The sequence below is a fragment of the Ictalurus punctatus genome, chromosome 8 (genome assembly GCF_001660625.3).
Source record: "Ictalurus punctatus breed USDA103 chromosome 8, Coco_2.0, whole genome shotgun sequence".
NCBI lineage: Eukaryota > Metazoa > Chordata > Actinopteri > Siluriformes > Ictaluridae > Ictalurus > Ictalurus punctatus.
Genome location: NC_030423.2, coordinates 12,684,733 through 12,701,761, shown reverse-complemented (window position 1 = coordinate 12,701,761; position 17,029 = coordinate 12,684,733). Strand labels below are relative to the sequence as shown.

The 17,029-nt window shown below is 41.4% G+C and overlaps 1 protein-coding gene across 3 annotated transcripts in view; it reads right to left on the bottom strand.

The window, feature by feature from the left end:
- LOC108269042 (serine/threonine-protein phosphatase 2A 55 kDa regulatory subunit B beta isoform) overlaps nucleotides 1-17,029 on the bottom strand; it is a 56,701-nt gene that overhangs the window by 26,865 nt on the left and 12,807 nt on the right. Inside the window, exon 2 of one of the 3 annotated variants that reach the window (XM_017474541.3) lies at nucleotides 9,339-9,449. The exons of 1 other annotated variant lie outside the window; for it this stretch is intronic. In XM_017474541.3, coding sequence (XP_017330030.1) covers nucleotides 9,339-9,449 — 111 coding nt within the window. Of the gene's footprint in view, nucleotides 1-5,143; nucleotides 5,767-9,338; nucleotides 9,450-17,029 lie in introns of those variants that run through there. One more of the 3 variants, XM_017474543.3, reaches the window with a different exon arrangement.

The following is a 17,029-nucleotide window of genomic DNA, read 5'->3' as shown; positions in this document are numbered from 1 at the left end:
TTGTTGAGTTTTTACTTTGGAGACCACCAACCAAATGTTCAGATGTACGCGGAGAAACATCACACGATCCAATACCTGCGCCTTATTAAACTACGGGAGGAAGAAATTAAATTGCACTGATTAAATGAAATGGACAAAATTGCATTATTTTATTTGAAACGCATTAAGGTTTTTGACAGCTTGAATTAATATACAAACTGGGCATTAATAGAGCTGTGTTCAGCCGTTTGGAAAGTAATCAACGGTTCTCCCTTGATCGATTATGTTAAAGGAGTACTTATACTGCTATACAATAAATTGCTCAACTAATACTAAATAGTGTGGCTCAGTTAGCATTATACCAGTTACACAATACATAACCGCTTCTATCACGGACCTTTAATCACTGGCATATTAGTATAATCCATTCATCCATTTTCCCAGGGAGCCTGGAGCCTATCCCAGGGCACACCCTGGATGGGGTGCCAACCCATCGCAGGGCACGCACACACATATTCACACACTACGGACAATTTGGAAATGCCAATCAGCCTTTAGGAAAGCGGAAGCCAGAATACCCGGAGGAAACCCCCAAGGCACGGGGAGAACACAGGGTGGAGGCAGGATTCAATCCACCAACCCCAGAGGGAGAAGGCAAATGTGCCAACCACTAAGCCACCATGCCCCCACCTATTAGTATAATACTGAAGATCTTTAATTAACGTTATATTCCTTTTACATATATAAAGGAAGCACTACCCTTTGTCATGATCATTTTCCCCATTCACGAAATTCTTTCCTCCTGCAGCACAAATTACACTCCCACGCTGCGAATCCATCTCTGTCAAGCCATATATGCTAGAGATGTTATGTCTGTGAGGCAACTGATGATGGCATTAGCAGTACAGCTGCAAATCCAGTTTTCAGGATGTTCTCAATCAGAAAGCAGGTTGTTTAGCACAAGCATCAGAATGACGAGATATGTAAGCATGTAAGCGTTTTGGGCAATTAAGCCCACCAAGCACAAATGAAGATGAAAGTCGAGCCTCCTTAACAGCACCACCACATCAATCCTGCCACTATTAGCCAAATGTCATTCTGATGGCATCTCTCTTATGCTAATGAAGCGCATTGAGTCTGTACTGGTGTCTCCATCCTCTGAGCCTCCACGTGGCAGAATAAGAAATGTGGAAATTTGTATCAATTTAAATGTCACATTGACTCCATTACTGTAGAAACCATCAGGCATGGGAATGATTACGTCCTCCCACCATTTCAAAATATATCGTTTGATCCGAACTATCGTTGGTTCTATTTTTTTTTTTTAAATAATCTTTGCTTAAATTAACATTGAATACAGGGAGGTACGGTGGCTTAGTGGTTTGCTTGTTTGCTTCGCACCTCCGGGGTTGAGGGCTCGAATCCCGCATCTCGAATGCCCTATGTGCGCGGCGTTTGCATGTTCTCCTCGTGCCTCAGGGGGTTTCCTCTGATTACTCTGGTTTCCTCCCCCAGTCCAAAGACATGCATTGTAAGTTGACTGGCATTTCCAAATTGTCCGTAGTGTGTGAATGTGTGTGAGGTTGCGCCCTGCGATGGGCTGGCACCCTATGTCTTCTTCGGATAATAACGCACTACTACGGCATATTCTGAAAACAAGGGCATGAGCGCATGAAAGAGACACATACACAGAGAGAAAATATGAAAAGCAAGCTGTATCTTATTGTTAATTAGATGTGTTCCACCACATCTATTCAATTATGTAGACTAATGAACTACGCTAGCACATATATGTTAGTGAATTTGATAAGATTTTTCGTAGCTTACATTCATTCATTCATTCATTCATTCATTCTAGTACTTCTGGAGCATGGCTAAAAGTTTGCCTCCCCCGGCGCCAAGATTTTATTTCTGGGTGAGCATGCTGCAGATCCGGCTACTATTAATGTGTCACCCACGTTGCCAAATTAATCCTACCTTACAAATGCAAAAAGTGGCAGTGCTCTGTGCATATGTTGCCACTGAGAAAGCTCCAATGACTCCCATGACTATCATTTGGAGGAATTAATATCCTAGGCTCTATTACAAAAGCAAATATTTGAAATAATTTATTTTTATTACTTCAAATCAACACAGCTTTTAGAGGTCATTCATTAAATATTAACACTTAGGCAATATGTAAAATGTCTTTTCACCTCCCCACCCCCCGCCTAATGAGCACGTGATAATCTGATGTTTCTTCACTGTCTAATACAAGAAGGAAACGCTAATAGAGGGCATACTGGTAATTTCAGACACATTTACATACCTCATTTTTACCCTCTGAACCCTATGGGATGCCTGTCAGTACTTTATTAGGTCTGGGACTTAAGAAACCACTAGTGGGGTTACAAAGTTACCTCATGAAATTGAATTACCTGGACTGTGGCACTTTAGTAAATTAGACAGTATGGTGTGCACATGTTGAAGGGGGAATTTTGCGAGCTCGCCCTATTAGGTCATCGGGCCACTTGCACCGATTGTGTGCGCAGAGAAAGGTCAATTGAATCAGAATGATCATATTCTATCATCTTAAAGAGCAATACAAGCAATTATCTGTGTGTGTACAGCCAAATCTCCAGTGAATTACACTGCAGTATGAGCGATCTCGCCAGAGAATTCTTCCATCACTTCAATCTAGGGCGCCCTCCTAAAAAAAAATCCAGTAGAGCCTCTGTGAATATTTTTATAGCAGAAAGGACAACGTTCCACGTCGTTATAACGTGAGGCATCCACAGCCTCAGGACGTCCACATTGGGGAGATACCATCATCGTATTAGTTGTCCAGTCTGGGAATCACTGCACATAGGGGCTGATATCAGAAATGGGGGATGAGGAGGACATAGAACTGGTCACTCTCTGGACTCTCAGTCTATTATAATGCGAGTACTCCATGGAATAAGTATATTAAAAGTCATCAAATGCACCAGGAAATGGATGTATACTACAGAGGAATGAGCTGACCGCTATAATGCCTGCACCTTTTGTAATGAGTACACTGGAAAAATCTTTACATCTCATTACAGAGAGAATAAGGGCAGGGGGGGTAAATGAATGATCCTGGTATGCAAGAGTAAATTTAGCTGTGAGGATTGGGACCTGGACCTTTTAAACTTTCTACTCAGAACAATGCCCAGCCTCCAGATTGACCTTGTATACAGACTGACCCCACCTATAGTGTAGTTTCTAGAAGCAGCTACTGTCTTTATCTTATATTCTCCTTAATGTAGCCAACCTCTAATGCGTATTCAATGTTCAATTCCTACTACAAACTCACAGAGTACCAGCGTGCATATGCCTCAGACAGACAGCACAGGGCATTTAGAGCCTGTGGGGTGCAGGCTGCTCATGCTGTGCATGTATGTGTGCGACTGTGAGTTACAAGCCTGATTTACAGACTGGCCCGGGGCCCTCAGAGGGGTCATAAACGGAGCGCTTCTGAGCTTGCAGGCTGCTGATTGCATCTTTCCACTGGCTCGGTTTTACAGAAGCTCCCAATGCTATCAATCAATGACTAGAAAGGACTGCTGGGTAAGGACCAATGATCTGACCTCCTCTGAACTCTCTGCAAGGCAAGAGGACACTTGCATGGAAATATGCTGGTCGGCATCCACTTTCACACTTGTGTCACAAAAACTCGCAATCGAATTTGAGACCTACTGCCAATTTAAGAGAACGCTAATGCAGGACAATTGCTCAGTCCCTCCAGGATTTTACTATTGCAGAAATGAACACAAAATCGAGCAAACGCCACAATATTCGGAGGAGATTGCAATTTTTCAAAAATTGCTGCAGATATGAGCCAAGAGGCGTCATGTGATTCACGAGACTAAAAAGTCTCATTTAACCACAAACCTCGCTGCGAAATACCGTGCAGAACAATTTCACACAGTTGCAATTTCGCCGATTCCACACAAAAAGACTCTGCAAATTGCTTCGCAAATTTTTTGCAAAAGCCTTAGCAAAAGCAAGCATTTTTGGTCGCAACAATGACAAAAAAAAAAAAGCTCTCCGAAATCCTGTTTGGACTGATTTAAAAATCTTTCTTTAAAAAAAAAAAAAAAAAGAATTCAAATTTGAGCTCAGGTAACTGTCTGTGTGGAGTTTCGACGTGCACTCCCCGTGTCCATGTGGATTTCCAGTTTCCATGTCCAGTTTCTCCAAGGTGGATAAATTGTCCCTACATGTGAACGAGTGTGTCAGTGTGTGAGTATGATGCCCTGCGATGGCGTCCCTTTCAGGGTGTGTCCCCACCTCATGCTCACCAAGACCCTGACCAGGATAAATACGACGACGATGAAGAAGAATATGAGGAAGATGATCATGATGATGGTTTACTTATAATGCAGACAGCAATATTCCTCAGACAGGATATTGATTTCTGGCATTTGAGACAGGCCCTGTGAGTCTGCAACATCCAGATTCTTCTAGACAGTGCTCTCTTTGCCTTTAATCACATAATCACAGCAGACATAACCACAATGTAATCTTTTTTCTTTCTTTTTTTTTTATGAAAGACTGGATATCTGCTCTCAATTATCATCATAATGCCTAATTAATAAGTCATTTCAAATCACCACCATCACCTGATCAGCAAATCATCATCATCATCTACTGCATCATCTAGGTTATTCATAGATTAGCTCAGAGTTGATCCAGACTGCGTTCCTCTCCGTTCATACCAGAGTGTCTGAGTGTCGACGCAAACACTGCTAAATCTCTGCAATGCAACATCTGAGTCACTCTGCCAAAGCTGAATGGTGACACAGTGACACCCAAGATCGCAATGTGGCAAAAACGAGCCATATGATAGCCACTCTAGTCCATTTCCCCCCCTTACAGCTTCAATCCCACATACACAAGATTGTGACCTGCACACTGCACAACCCATGCAATGGCGCAGATGTTATCCGGAACTATGTACGCTCGTGCAGATTCTTCACCATATTAAGAGAGACGTGTACAAACAAGGCGGGGTCGGTCGTGTGTGTGTGTGTGTGTGTGTGTGTGTGTGTGTGTGCGCAACATGTAGGCTACAGTACATGCCTGACTTTTAATCCATGTCGCCCTGCCCATACCTGATCATTATTCCAACGCACCACAAATTCAGTTCCTTTCTACTTACCTTCTGTTGCATAGTTGTGATCCCGAAGGAAGCTGTTGTTGATCTTGCGGTTGTCACTCTCCTCCTCCATTTAGGATGCGGTTAAATCGGAAGCTTAAGGCGGACATACAAGAATCCATCGTGGACGCAAACATCAGCATGCAATCAGCGGCTCCATCGCGCTGCTTCTCATGTCTACCGCATCTGACGGGAATGCGAGAGAGTTATCAGCTGGGACGGACGGCGGAGGTCGTTCTGCCTCGGGGGAGCATCCACTGGAGAACCGGTGATCAAAGCAGCACGCGGCGGTGTGCGGTTAGATCAGGCACACAGCACGAGCAGATCAGCAATTCATCTTTAAGTGAAGAAGCAGAGAACCACTTCGTACATGAACCGGTAAATCCGGCTTGACATAAAAATAATAATAATAAAAAAGAGCCTGGAAGAAGCAGCACGAAGCGTTGTGAATGAAGGGCACAGCACGCGGAAATGAGGATTTGAGTTAAGACGGGATTTTCCAGCTTCAGGAGTGCGGAGGGGGCGGAGTTACCGCGTCAGATCCTATAGCTTCTATAGCTGTCGCGTGTGATGCTTTTAGCTCATCTAATGCGAATTGTAATACGATAGTGGAGACGGCATCCGTTTTTTTGGTATCCTATCCGCAAGTGTTAGAGTAAAAAAAAAGGGTGCAGGAAACACGCCCCCCCTCTAAACCCCCCCCCCCCCCCCCCCCCCCCCCCCGTGCCCGAGGGGCCCCGCCCACTCACCGCGGCGCTGTCCAGCACTGAAGTGACAGCACGTGGCAATATGAGATGCTCCTCAGTGCTTCACCACGGCCCAGTCACACACACACACACACACACACACACACACACACACACACACACAGAGTGCACTACAGAGGATGTAGCTGAAATCATTTCATACTCATTTGGGATTCAGTCAAGAACTGTCTTGCAGCCAGCAGCACACTTTCACACCTTTAGGGAATATAGGATGATTCATGGTTTATTTTGGGAAATTTCAGTCACACAGTCCAAGCGCAGAGGCATGGTGGTGCTGTCTCACAGCTCCAGGGTCATTTTGATCCTGATCTTGGGTTACTGTCTGTGTGGAATTTTACATGTTCTCTGTTTCCACTACCACTTCCTAAAAATTTACCAGTAGGTAGATTGGCTATGCTAACTTGCCCCTGTGTGTGTGTGTGTGTACATGGTGTTCTGACTGGTGTCCCAACCAGAGTGTATACCCGCCTCGCACCCAGTGTTCCCTGGATAGGCTCGGGGTCCACTGCAACCCTGACCAAGGTAAAGTGATTTACTGATGATCTCCGCCATCCTCTCGCATACATTACATAAAGGTGGCTCCACCATCCACGATAAATACAATACTAGGCTTTGTTTTACTGGAGGGTTCTTGTAAGCTTTACATGCACGGCCATAATTACTGCACATTTTCACTTAAGAGAAAATACAGAAAGAAACTAAAAGGCACAGATGACAATGAAAAGAAGAAGAAGAAAAAAAACAGAATACATAGATTTCAGATAGATTTCTTTTTAGTACAGTGCCCCCCGTATAAAAAAAGTGATCGCAGACCAGACACTGATTAATTGGATTATGGAGCTTGCCGTTGGCGCTCTAACTCTCGGACGATTTCATTTGCATGATGCTTTTAATATAAGACTCGTTCTTTAAAGCTGTAGTCTTCTGCATATTTTACTTGCGCTAATCTGCCTGGTGGCACTGCCTATAAAGAATCTGATTTGCAATTCAAAATTGCACACACTGCCACATTTAACAGATACACTGTATGTTTGTTAAATTATTGCTCACTGGATGCACGTTTAGCTGTTACAGTGTCTGCTGCATGAAATGAGTCTGCGCACTGGTTTATGGTGTATTAAGCATACTGTGGCCTTGTAAATAGGATAAAGTCATGCACAGTTCTCCAACGGTGAATGCAGGCCAGGTTTATCACTGCTCAGACACTGCATGGTAACGTTAGTGTGGTTAAGAATGGAATAAAGTAATGATCCCGTCAAGTTTTAAGTGGACCATAAAATCTTCTACAAAATTGTTCGGAAAACACTTTGTTTTAAGACATGAATTCCAAAGAGCTTCTGTATACTACCAATTATAATTCCAGACAGATGGAGATTATGTGGTTTAAGTGATCTTTATACACCGATCAGCCATAACATTAAAACCACTGACAGGTAAAGTGAATAACATTGATTATCTCGTTACAATGACACCTGTATATTAGGCAGCAAGTGAACAGTGAACTGTTCTTGAAGTTGATGTGTCGGAAGCAGGTAAAGTGTGAGGATCTGAGCGTCTTTGACATGGGCCAAATTGTGATGGCTAGACAACTGGGTCAGAGCATCTCCAAAACAGCAGGTCTTGTGGGATGTTCCTGGTATGCAGTGATTAGTACATAGTAAAAGTGGTCCAGAAACGACAACCAGTGAAATGAAGACAGAGTCATGGGCGCCCAAGGCTCATTGATGTACATGGGGAGAGAAGGCTAGCTCGTCTGGTCCGATTCCACAGAAGAGCTACTGTAACACAAATTGCTGGAAAAGTTATGGTGGCTATGATGGTGTCAGAACACACAGTGCATCACAGCTTGCTATGTATGGGGTTGTGCATTGTACCATGGGGTACAATGGTGCAATGGAAAATGGTGGCCTGGTTTGGTGAATCACGTTTTCTTCACATCACGTGGACGGCCAGGTGTGTGTGTCGCTTACTTGGGGAAGAGATGGCACCAGGACACACTATGGGAAGAAGGCAAGCCAGCGGAGGCAGTGTGATGCTGTGTGCCATGTTCTGCTGGGAAACCTTGGGTCCTGGCATTCTTTGACACTTAGCACCTACCTAAACATTGTTGCAAAACAACTACACCCCTTCATTTCAACATTATTCCCTAAAAGCAGCGGCCTCTCTCAGCAGGATAATGTACCCTGACACACTGCAAAAAATTGTTCAGAACGGTTTGAGGAACATGACAAAGAGTTCAAGGTGTTGACTCGGCCTCCGAATTCCCCAGATCTCAATCCGATCATGCGTCTGTGGGACGTGCTGAACAAACAAGTCCGATCCATGGAAACGTCTTGGTACCAGATACCAATGACTCAACGGGTCAGAGCTGTTTTGGTGGCACACGGGGGACATACACAATATTAGACAGGTGGGTTTAATGTTATGGCTGATCAGTGTATATTTTACCTAACTTACAACAAAATATAGTTGTTCACATTCTCCCAAAAATATGCCAGTGAGTGAATTGGCAACTCTAAAATTACCTGTAGAAGTGAATAAGTATATATATGTTTGTGTGTGTGTGTGTGTGTGTGTGTGTGTGTGTGCATGGGGTCCTGCGATAGACTGGTGTCCTATCCAAGGTGTTAAGGTAAATATGGCAACCACCCTTCCCTATACGCACTCACAGGACTTGATGTAAATGGTGAAAAAAGAAATTAAAGTTTGTCTGATTAGAAATTAATCAATTGGTTGGTGAATAAGATGCTATTAACTACACAAATTGAACAGCTAGATTTTAATAAATGTAAATCACAAAAACAAACCTGGAGTTTGTAAGGATATTGCCAAAATATGTATAATGAGAGAACGGTGGCACAGTGGGTAGCGTTGCAGCCTCACAGCTCCATGGTTTCCAGTTCAGTCCTAAGCTCCAGTTATTGTCTATGTGGAGTTTCTGTGTATGTTCTCCCTATGTCCATGTGGGTTTCCTCTAGGTTCTCTGGTTTCCTCCCACCTCCTAAAAATCATGCCAGTAGGTGGATTGTTTACTCAGTCCGTACAGGTGTTTTTCTGTGATTATTGCGGCCAAGAATGCTTGATTTTGCTGTGGCTTTTAAAAAAAATTGTGGTGGAACTTACGGACATTTTTCTTGCGAAAAACTACTCGAATTGGCAAAATTTAAGTTGCACGAAATTGTCTTTCACAGTGATGTTTCTTGGTAACTTAGATGTTTTTGCTGTTCTCATGTTCGACGCACATGAATCGAAGAGGGCTTTGGCTGAATGCGCGTTGTGATGACGACACACGATGCGTCTTGGCCCAAATCTGCGGTAATTTTAAAAAATTGCAAGATTTTGCCTTCATTTCTGCGATTCCCAAAATCATAAAATCCTGGAGGGATTGGCTACGATAAATTGGCCCAATGTATGAATGAGTGTGTGAATACGTGCACATGATGTCCTGCGATGGACCGGCGTCTCACTCAGGGTGTATTCCCAACTCGTGCCCAGTGTTCCCAAGATCCACCACAATTCCACATGACCAGGATAAAGCGGTTCTGCAAATCGGAAAAAAATCCTTTTTTTAAAAAATTTTAAATAATGTTTTTTCTCTATTTTTGTCCAGAGCTAGATGACTACCAATTTAGTGGTGTCTATGACATGTTGGAGGCTTATCTTGTGAAATACGGTGGTAGTTACATAACCTACATTTTTATTTAAATGTAAACAGTGAACAAACCATTTTAAACAAAAGCCTTGTTTCAAATGTTCTGCATACACATGCAAATGTTTCAAAAACACAAAATTCTTTAAAAAAAAACAAAAAACAAAAACGGCGGCTTTTCTTCAGCCTGCCTCAACCCTGAACACAACCTTTATCATTATTTAAACAGTGTGGCACAAATCAATAATTTTCTGTCAATAAAGGGTGAAGCTACAGCTGACGATAAATCCCACCTGACATTTTTCTAATGATCAACAGGGTGGATTGGTATCTTTTCTGTCTGACTATAAAAAGATGGAGGGAGGGACGGGATAGAAAACAATCGAGAAAAAGACAATGGCTGAAACAGGGCGGAAAAGAAATGCAGTGAGCGTGAATAAAGATTAAGGCTATATGCACCATGTAATTAGAAAGAAATCGGAAATGAAGCAGTAGAGGCGGATTAAGATCAGCGGTAGAGCTTTAATTACAACCTTCCTAAGCATGCTCATGTCTTCAGCACATGTCCTACACTCTGTCTACAGTGCTTTCACTGCTTTGAGCCATTTCAATCATAATGTTAGGAGGAACATTATGTTCCTAGGGTCTAAGATTTGGCGCTCTCACCGCTGTGGCCTGGGTTCGATATCCAGTCAGGGGAGCTGAATGTTCTTGCGACCGTATTTATAAAAATTGTGTATTTAATTTAATCATGTCACTACTATACTCTCTACCTGGTTGCTACCCCAATAACTGCTATGTCCATATATGGTATAATCTTATCTGCTGAATACTATGTCATAGTTACGTGTTATGTTTACATTAACAGCATTTTTATTATATTGTTATTCTTTTGCACTACCTGATATATCGGACACTTCCACACTAAAACTGTCAGCGCTACACTGTTTCTTACTGTGTCTATTACTCCTGTTCTAGTACTTACTGTACTGTCTTGTGCTGCTTGCATACGTTTGCACGTGCACTTGATGTAGAAATGTGTAGATCTTATTTAGTTCTGTGTCGTCTCGTGTAGTTCTGCGTTGTTTTACCCCCCCCTAGCACAGACATCTGACATGATAAAAACTACAGGGATTTATTTTCAAATAAATTAAAACACATATCGAATGACTGAGCAAATATGTTCCTTTATGAGGCCTTGTGAGGCTAGAGGTTCAGGGAGATGCTTGGCCATGCAGCGATGTGCATCAAGGCAGCACCACACAACATGGGGAACAATTACGGCATCATGATATTTACGTCATGGCCAATTTCTTGTATTGATATTTAGTAATAGCCTGACCTAGGGGCGCGTCTCGATGCCTGCCTTCGGGTGCATGCAGCCTCCTAAAGTCTGATGTTACAGACTAACAAACGTACTGGACACTGATCGACAAAAGCCATGGCATGGTCTATCAATACCTCCTTATTGATTTTGTCCTGATTCTAGTAAAACGAGCACATTTTGTTCAGGCTGTTAATGGTGTGGAAGGTTAAGTGTGTGTGGGATGGTTATTTCCATTGCCATGCATTCAAAAAGCTGTTTGTTTGTACAGTTCTGCCAGATGGGGCTGTCTTAAAGTGCTCACGGTAATAGGATTTGCACGGTGAACCATCTGCAAGCCTTACATTCGCTGAATGAAAATCTCTTTACAGGTGAAGAATTTTATCTGCTCTAGCTGTTACACACAGCATGGGTACTGTGGTGTACTCTTTGTTTTGTTTTTGTTTTTTTTAAATAATGAACTATCAAAGCTGGCAGTACAATACAGTCGAACCATTATCCAAGATGTAAACCACAAGACTGAAATAAGAAGCATTATGATTGGATGGTTGAGAGAGTGGGGGAAGAAAAGCAGAGAGAGCAGTAGAACCAGATGGATGTGTGTGTGTTGTTTTTTTTTTTTTGGTTGAATGCATTAAACCGAGCCTAGAGGCCAGCCGAGTTTACACATAATACCATTCCAATTAAAGCAGTGATCGGGTCGCTCTGTCTCTCTGTTCTTCGTGACATTTACACTTTATCAGCCTAATACATGAATGCAAACGGCATGATGACATGCCATCAATGCAGCAGCCTTTTAAATCATAAGCATGCACGTTACTCATGTCATGTACAAATATTCAACACCACATACATATTTATGCATACACACAAACTTGCATGCATACTAACACACACACACACACACACACATGCAAATGCTCAAAACCGCACAGTACGTAGTACTAAGGATTTCCTTTCAGTGTTACATAGCAGCTTCCCCCTTAACTCCGAGTATATCAGCCATGGCACTGCTCTGGGAGAAATACTTTACCATCACACTGGTTGCTAGGAAACTGCTGGTGGTGCAACACTGCTATGCAGCACAAATGCTGTCTACATAATTAGATCATTAAAAATCATAAACATCATAATGTCTCTCATATCCATCCAACTGCACTTCCAAGCGGATCCGAACAGCCTTTCCAACAACGAGGTTAACAGCCTGGACACTGAAAATTAGCGCTGAAATGACTTGCTTATTTGATTATTTAGAGTGTGAATGTGTATGAATATGGGTAGCACTGATGACATTACTGTAAATATGATTTTAATAGGTACCATAAATAAGGATTAAATAATTCCTGGGGATTTCCATATTGCCTATTAAGCACAATGTGTAGCAGTGGTACTTTCTAACAATAATCATTCTACTTTTCATTTCTGCACACTGGAGGGATTCACCATTGTACCAGTGAAATTATAATGCATGATTATACATTTAAATAATAAAAAAAAAAACAGATAAAATGCATGTGGAGTCAAGAGACAAGCTGTCGCTTCTTGGGTGTTTTTTCCTCCCACTGTCGAAATTTCCTCTATTACTATAATTTGTTAATTGTAGATAGACTCCTGTAGCTATTATCCGTAATCACAGCCATTCCTGATTGCTATTTTGCCTCTTCAAATCCCTTTTTTTCTGCCTGTCAATTGCAGACTACAAAACATGGTTCTTCACACTGGCAGTCAAAAGAGCAGGAGTCTGTCTGTGTTTCAGTGGAATGGCTCAAGTCTGATAATGAATATTTCAACAGTGTGGAGGCAGATGTAGAAAGGAGAGAAAGGCGTATGCCTACAAGCAATGCTCTAGCAGCCGTCTACGAGCATTACCATAATACTACGCATTTTTTCCAGCTCATCCCAATCTCTCCTGCCCCTGACACACACCCTGTAATCTGCAGGACAATCTCATTTGGCTGAGCAGCTGCCACCGGAGATCACAGGGAGCTAGCCAAGCTGTCGACAGATGACCTGACTCTGACCACCCGCTCTGGTTTTCTTGATTTCTCGCTCTGTTTTACTAAATTTCTAGCTTCCCCTCTTTCTTGTACCTTATACTTTCACTAACCCCCCCCCCCCCCCCCCCGAAAAAAAAAAAACAGGGACTGTTTAAGCTATACCATCTTTCGAAGAGGAGCAGAGTTTTGTATCTGATATACGATGCTATAAACACTCTGTAAACTGACTTGAATGAGTTAGACATCAGAGGAACAGCGCATGGGAGAATACTCCCTCAGAGGCATATCAAATTAATCAGGCATAGTGTAAGTCATTAGTACAACAGGAAAAAGCTCACTTTTCACTATCTTTGATTTAGATGGCAATCATCGAACTCCTTACAAGAACAGTGCAAGCATCCGACCTGAAATACTGACAAGATGTTGATGTACAATGACTTAGTCCAGATCTTACATGAAGATGGGCATATGTAGCAGCAGAGTGTGAGGGAAATATTGGTGTTGGGGTGTGAACAGGAACCCCACGCTACACTGAGCATGAGTGACGGACACGAGCGGTCGGTGCCATATGGTGTTCATCATGTAGTAGCCAGAGACAGTGCTGTCCTATAGAGAGGAATAAATCTGACTGGAAAATCCTGTGAGGAAGCATGTCTGGGGGTTGAACATGAGGTGTGTAAAAGCAGGTTAGAATGTAAAACTAAGAAGATATTGTAAAACAAAAACAATGTCATTCTTAAAAGTAGGTCGAATTCACAAAAAAGGTTCAGAACCACTGGTATAGAGGATGAACCACATTGAGCCAAGACTAATAATAAACAGATTTTTAAATCTCTCTCTCGCTCCTTATTTTATATATATATATATATATATATATATATATATATATATATATATATATATATAAATAAATATATTAGGGATGTCACGAGAACCGATACTTCGGTACCAACATTCTTAAAACGTGACGGTACATGTTTTTCTGCAGTAGCATTAGCACCGTTTGTAACGAAAGTATCGAGGTTGCGATTCTTCCGGACCTGAAGGGGGCAGCAAATACGTGCAAGTGTTTAAGTCGGTCCACAAGTAGTGAAGAAGAAGAGGAACGCCTACAAGCACACGGGAAAAACTACAGAAGTTTAGCTTAGCTTAACTTCTGTTTAGTTTAGCTCCGCCCCGACTCGTTGAGAGGAAAAGAGAGGAAAGCTAGTATCGGTTTCCGGTGTTTAGCCGATGCTATCGTTCATTTCAAACAAAGCGAGGAAACACCTGGAATTTGGCAAAGCACCTGAAAGACGGTCCTATATTATGTTTGTTTGAGGCAGCTGGCATTGTAGCCGTGAAACCAGCCGACGTTATGCTCCATGTAATGTTTGCGATAGCCAGTTATTTGTTAACGACGCTAACGCATTGCAATGTTATAAACTACCTCCAAATGGGCCTCCATGCATCGCCATTTAGCCCGGGTCCTGTCAGCTAAATGTAGCCTCATGTCACTAATAATTATTCAAATGTTCATGTTTTGAATAAATCTGTTTGGTCTGCCACCATCAGTGAATTTAAACCAATGCTTGCATTCAGAGTATAAGGGGTGTGTGTGTGTGTGCATGCTTGCGCACGTTTAGGAGTGCACCTTCGGAGACTCATTGTCAGACAGTGTTTGATAACTAAAATACCCCCCCTAAAATACCCTTATATTATATTTATTTATATATATATAATGTGTGTGTGTGTATATATTCTCAATAATAAATCTTTGTTAGAGATAAAAAGAGAGACTGGTGAGATATTTCTTCTATAACATAAGTGATAACAGAAGGAATCTGTCTTGTGGATGTTCCAGAACATTGAATGTAAATATTAAATGGTTAGAAAGTATAATGTTTGTTAATAAGTTAAACTGTGTAATTGTGAGTTAAATTGATAAAGTATAAGAGGAATAAAACACTTTGGGACATGGTTATAATCAAAAATGGGAATATAATTGATAACGGGAAAATAATCGATTGAAGTTATTATAACCACGGTATTGATCAATACGAATAAAAGCAATGTGACTTCTGAGCTGTAGTCACTTACTGCTTTTATCACAAGAGAAACAACACTACAGCTCTGTTTATGACACTGTTAATTCGTAAAACACATTTGGATCAAATCTATTTACACTTACCAACTGTACACCTGTACCAACATGATAGAACAGGCTGGTTCTTCAAATCTGGCCCTCGAGGTCCACTGTCCTGCAGAGTTTAGATCCAACCCTAAGCAAACATACCTGAACAAGCTAACCAAGGTCTTCAGGATTACTAGAAAATTACAGGCAGGTGAATTTGGAGGTTGGAGCCAAATGCTGCAGATTTGAAGATTTGACCCTGTTATAGCTCATGCTTCACTGTTGCCAATATAAACCTCAGTGACAAGCATAAGCTATTGTATAAACATAATAAGCATAATTACTGTATACATATACATTTGTATACAGTAATTATGTATACAGTATACATATGTATACAGTAATACATGTTTATTATTTGTTATGCTTATATTACATCTGTTCATTTCTCAAAATGCATGAATACAGTAGCCTTTCCCCCAGATTTCTACTAGCCCTAGCTCTGTAACCAGTGGAATCTCAAACGCAAAATTCTTACAGCATAATGCTACTATAGAGGACTTATTTCTTTGAAAATTTCAGGTTCGTGTCTGGTCCCCCACCAGAGATATTCAACCCGAAATTTAGGGGATTTTTAAAAAATTTGCACTCTCTTGCCCCCATTAAAACATAGAAAATGGTCTCAAACCTGAAATGTTCTGCCTGCACACTATACTTACCTAGGTACCCCCTAAAAAATTTAAGACTGAGACTCGAACCTTTCCCATTATAAACTGACCCTAAAAGTGGGACAATGAGCAATCTTGAGCATTAGATTTGCTCATAAGTTCAAAGTCTAAGAAACAAGAATGTACAAAATGTTTATATATGAGCATGTACCTTGTAATGTTCTCTAGAAATATATCATTGTACAAAGTTGCTAGCACCATCCTAAGCCGAGATATTGCAGTTTGTATAAACAGCTGTATAACCACAATTTGTTGAATGCATTGACACAAAGATGGCTGTCGCAGTTAAACCATGGAAAAAACAACAACAAACAAAACCCCCAAAAAAACTGGTGGTTTTGCAATGCCAATACATAGACGTGATCACTCAAACATTTTTTTGGAAATTTAAAAACAATTGAACAAAACAACTTTGCAATTATTGGACCACTTGAGATGGAATGACACATCTACTTTATCAGACACATCCACCATATTAATTTACAGCTAGAGACGATTGCTCATATTTTTCTATTAACTTGTGTTAAATGTCCTCTAGCCCATCATCAGTGTCAGTTTCTGACCACAGGATTGATGTTGGCTGGATATTATATTGCTTATAATTCCACCTATATTTTCAGTATACTGGATATTTCTTAATACAATCAATATTCCATATAAAGCCTTACCTGACTGAAGAGCTTACATAACACTACCATCTGCTGGTTTAATGAAGCAGTGCGCAAATAAAATCAATGATAAATTATAACTCTAGAGGGCACTATATCCTCAATATTGCATTACACACAAACAGATGGACCTATTGAATGAACATCAAGTGTTTTAGTAAGGTACTGGATAAGGACGAGTCACAAAAAGCTTCAATGCTCCTTGGAATAGATTCTACAAGTCACTGGAACTGTACTGCGGAGACGTAGTCCAGGTACTCGCGTACCTGTCCAAAATATCTCATAGGTGTTTTAATTGGGTTGAAATCTGCTTACTGTGTAGACCATAACATAGCATGCACATTATTTTCATACCTATCAAACTATTCAGTCAGTCCTTATGCCCACTGAGAGACCACTCAGGAGGATCAGGATAAAAAGGTTTCATTATAGGATAAAGGTGACCAGTCAAAATAGCATTGTGTTTGCAGTGACCTTTCACACTAAATGGACAAATGGCCACAAGCCAGAGTTGAATTTTAACTCATCGCCCATTTGGACACATTCCACAGAGTGTACTTTTATATTTCCCACATGCCCTACGTCCTCTGTGTCAAAGGCCACATCTGCAGGGGACAGCAGCACATTAAATCTTTGTTTATGA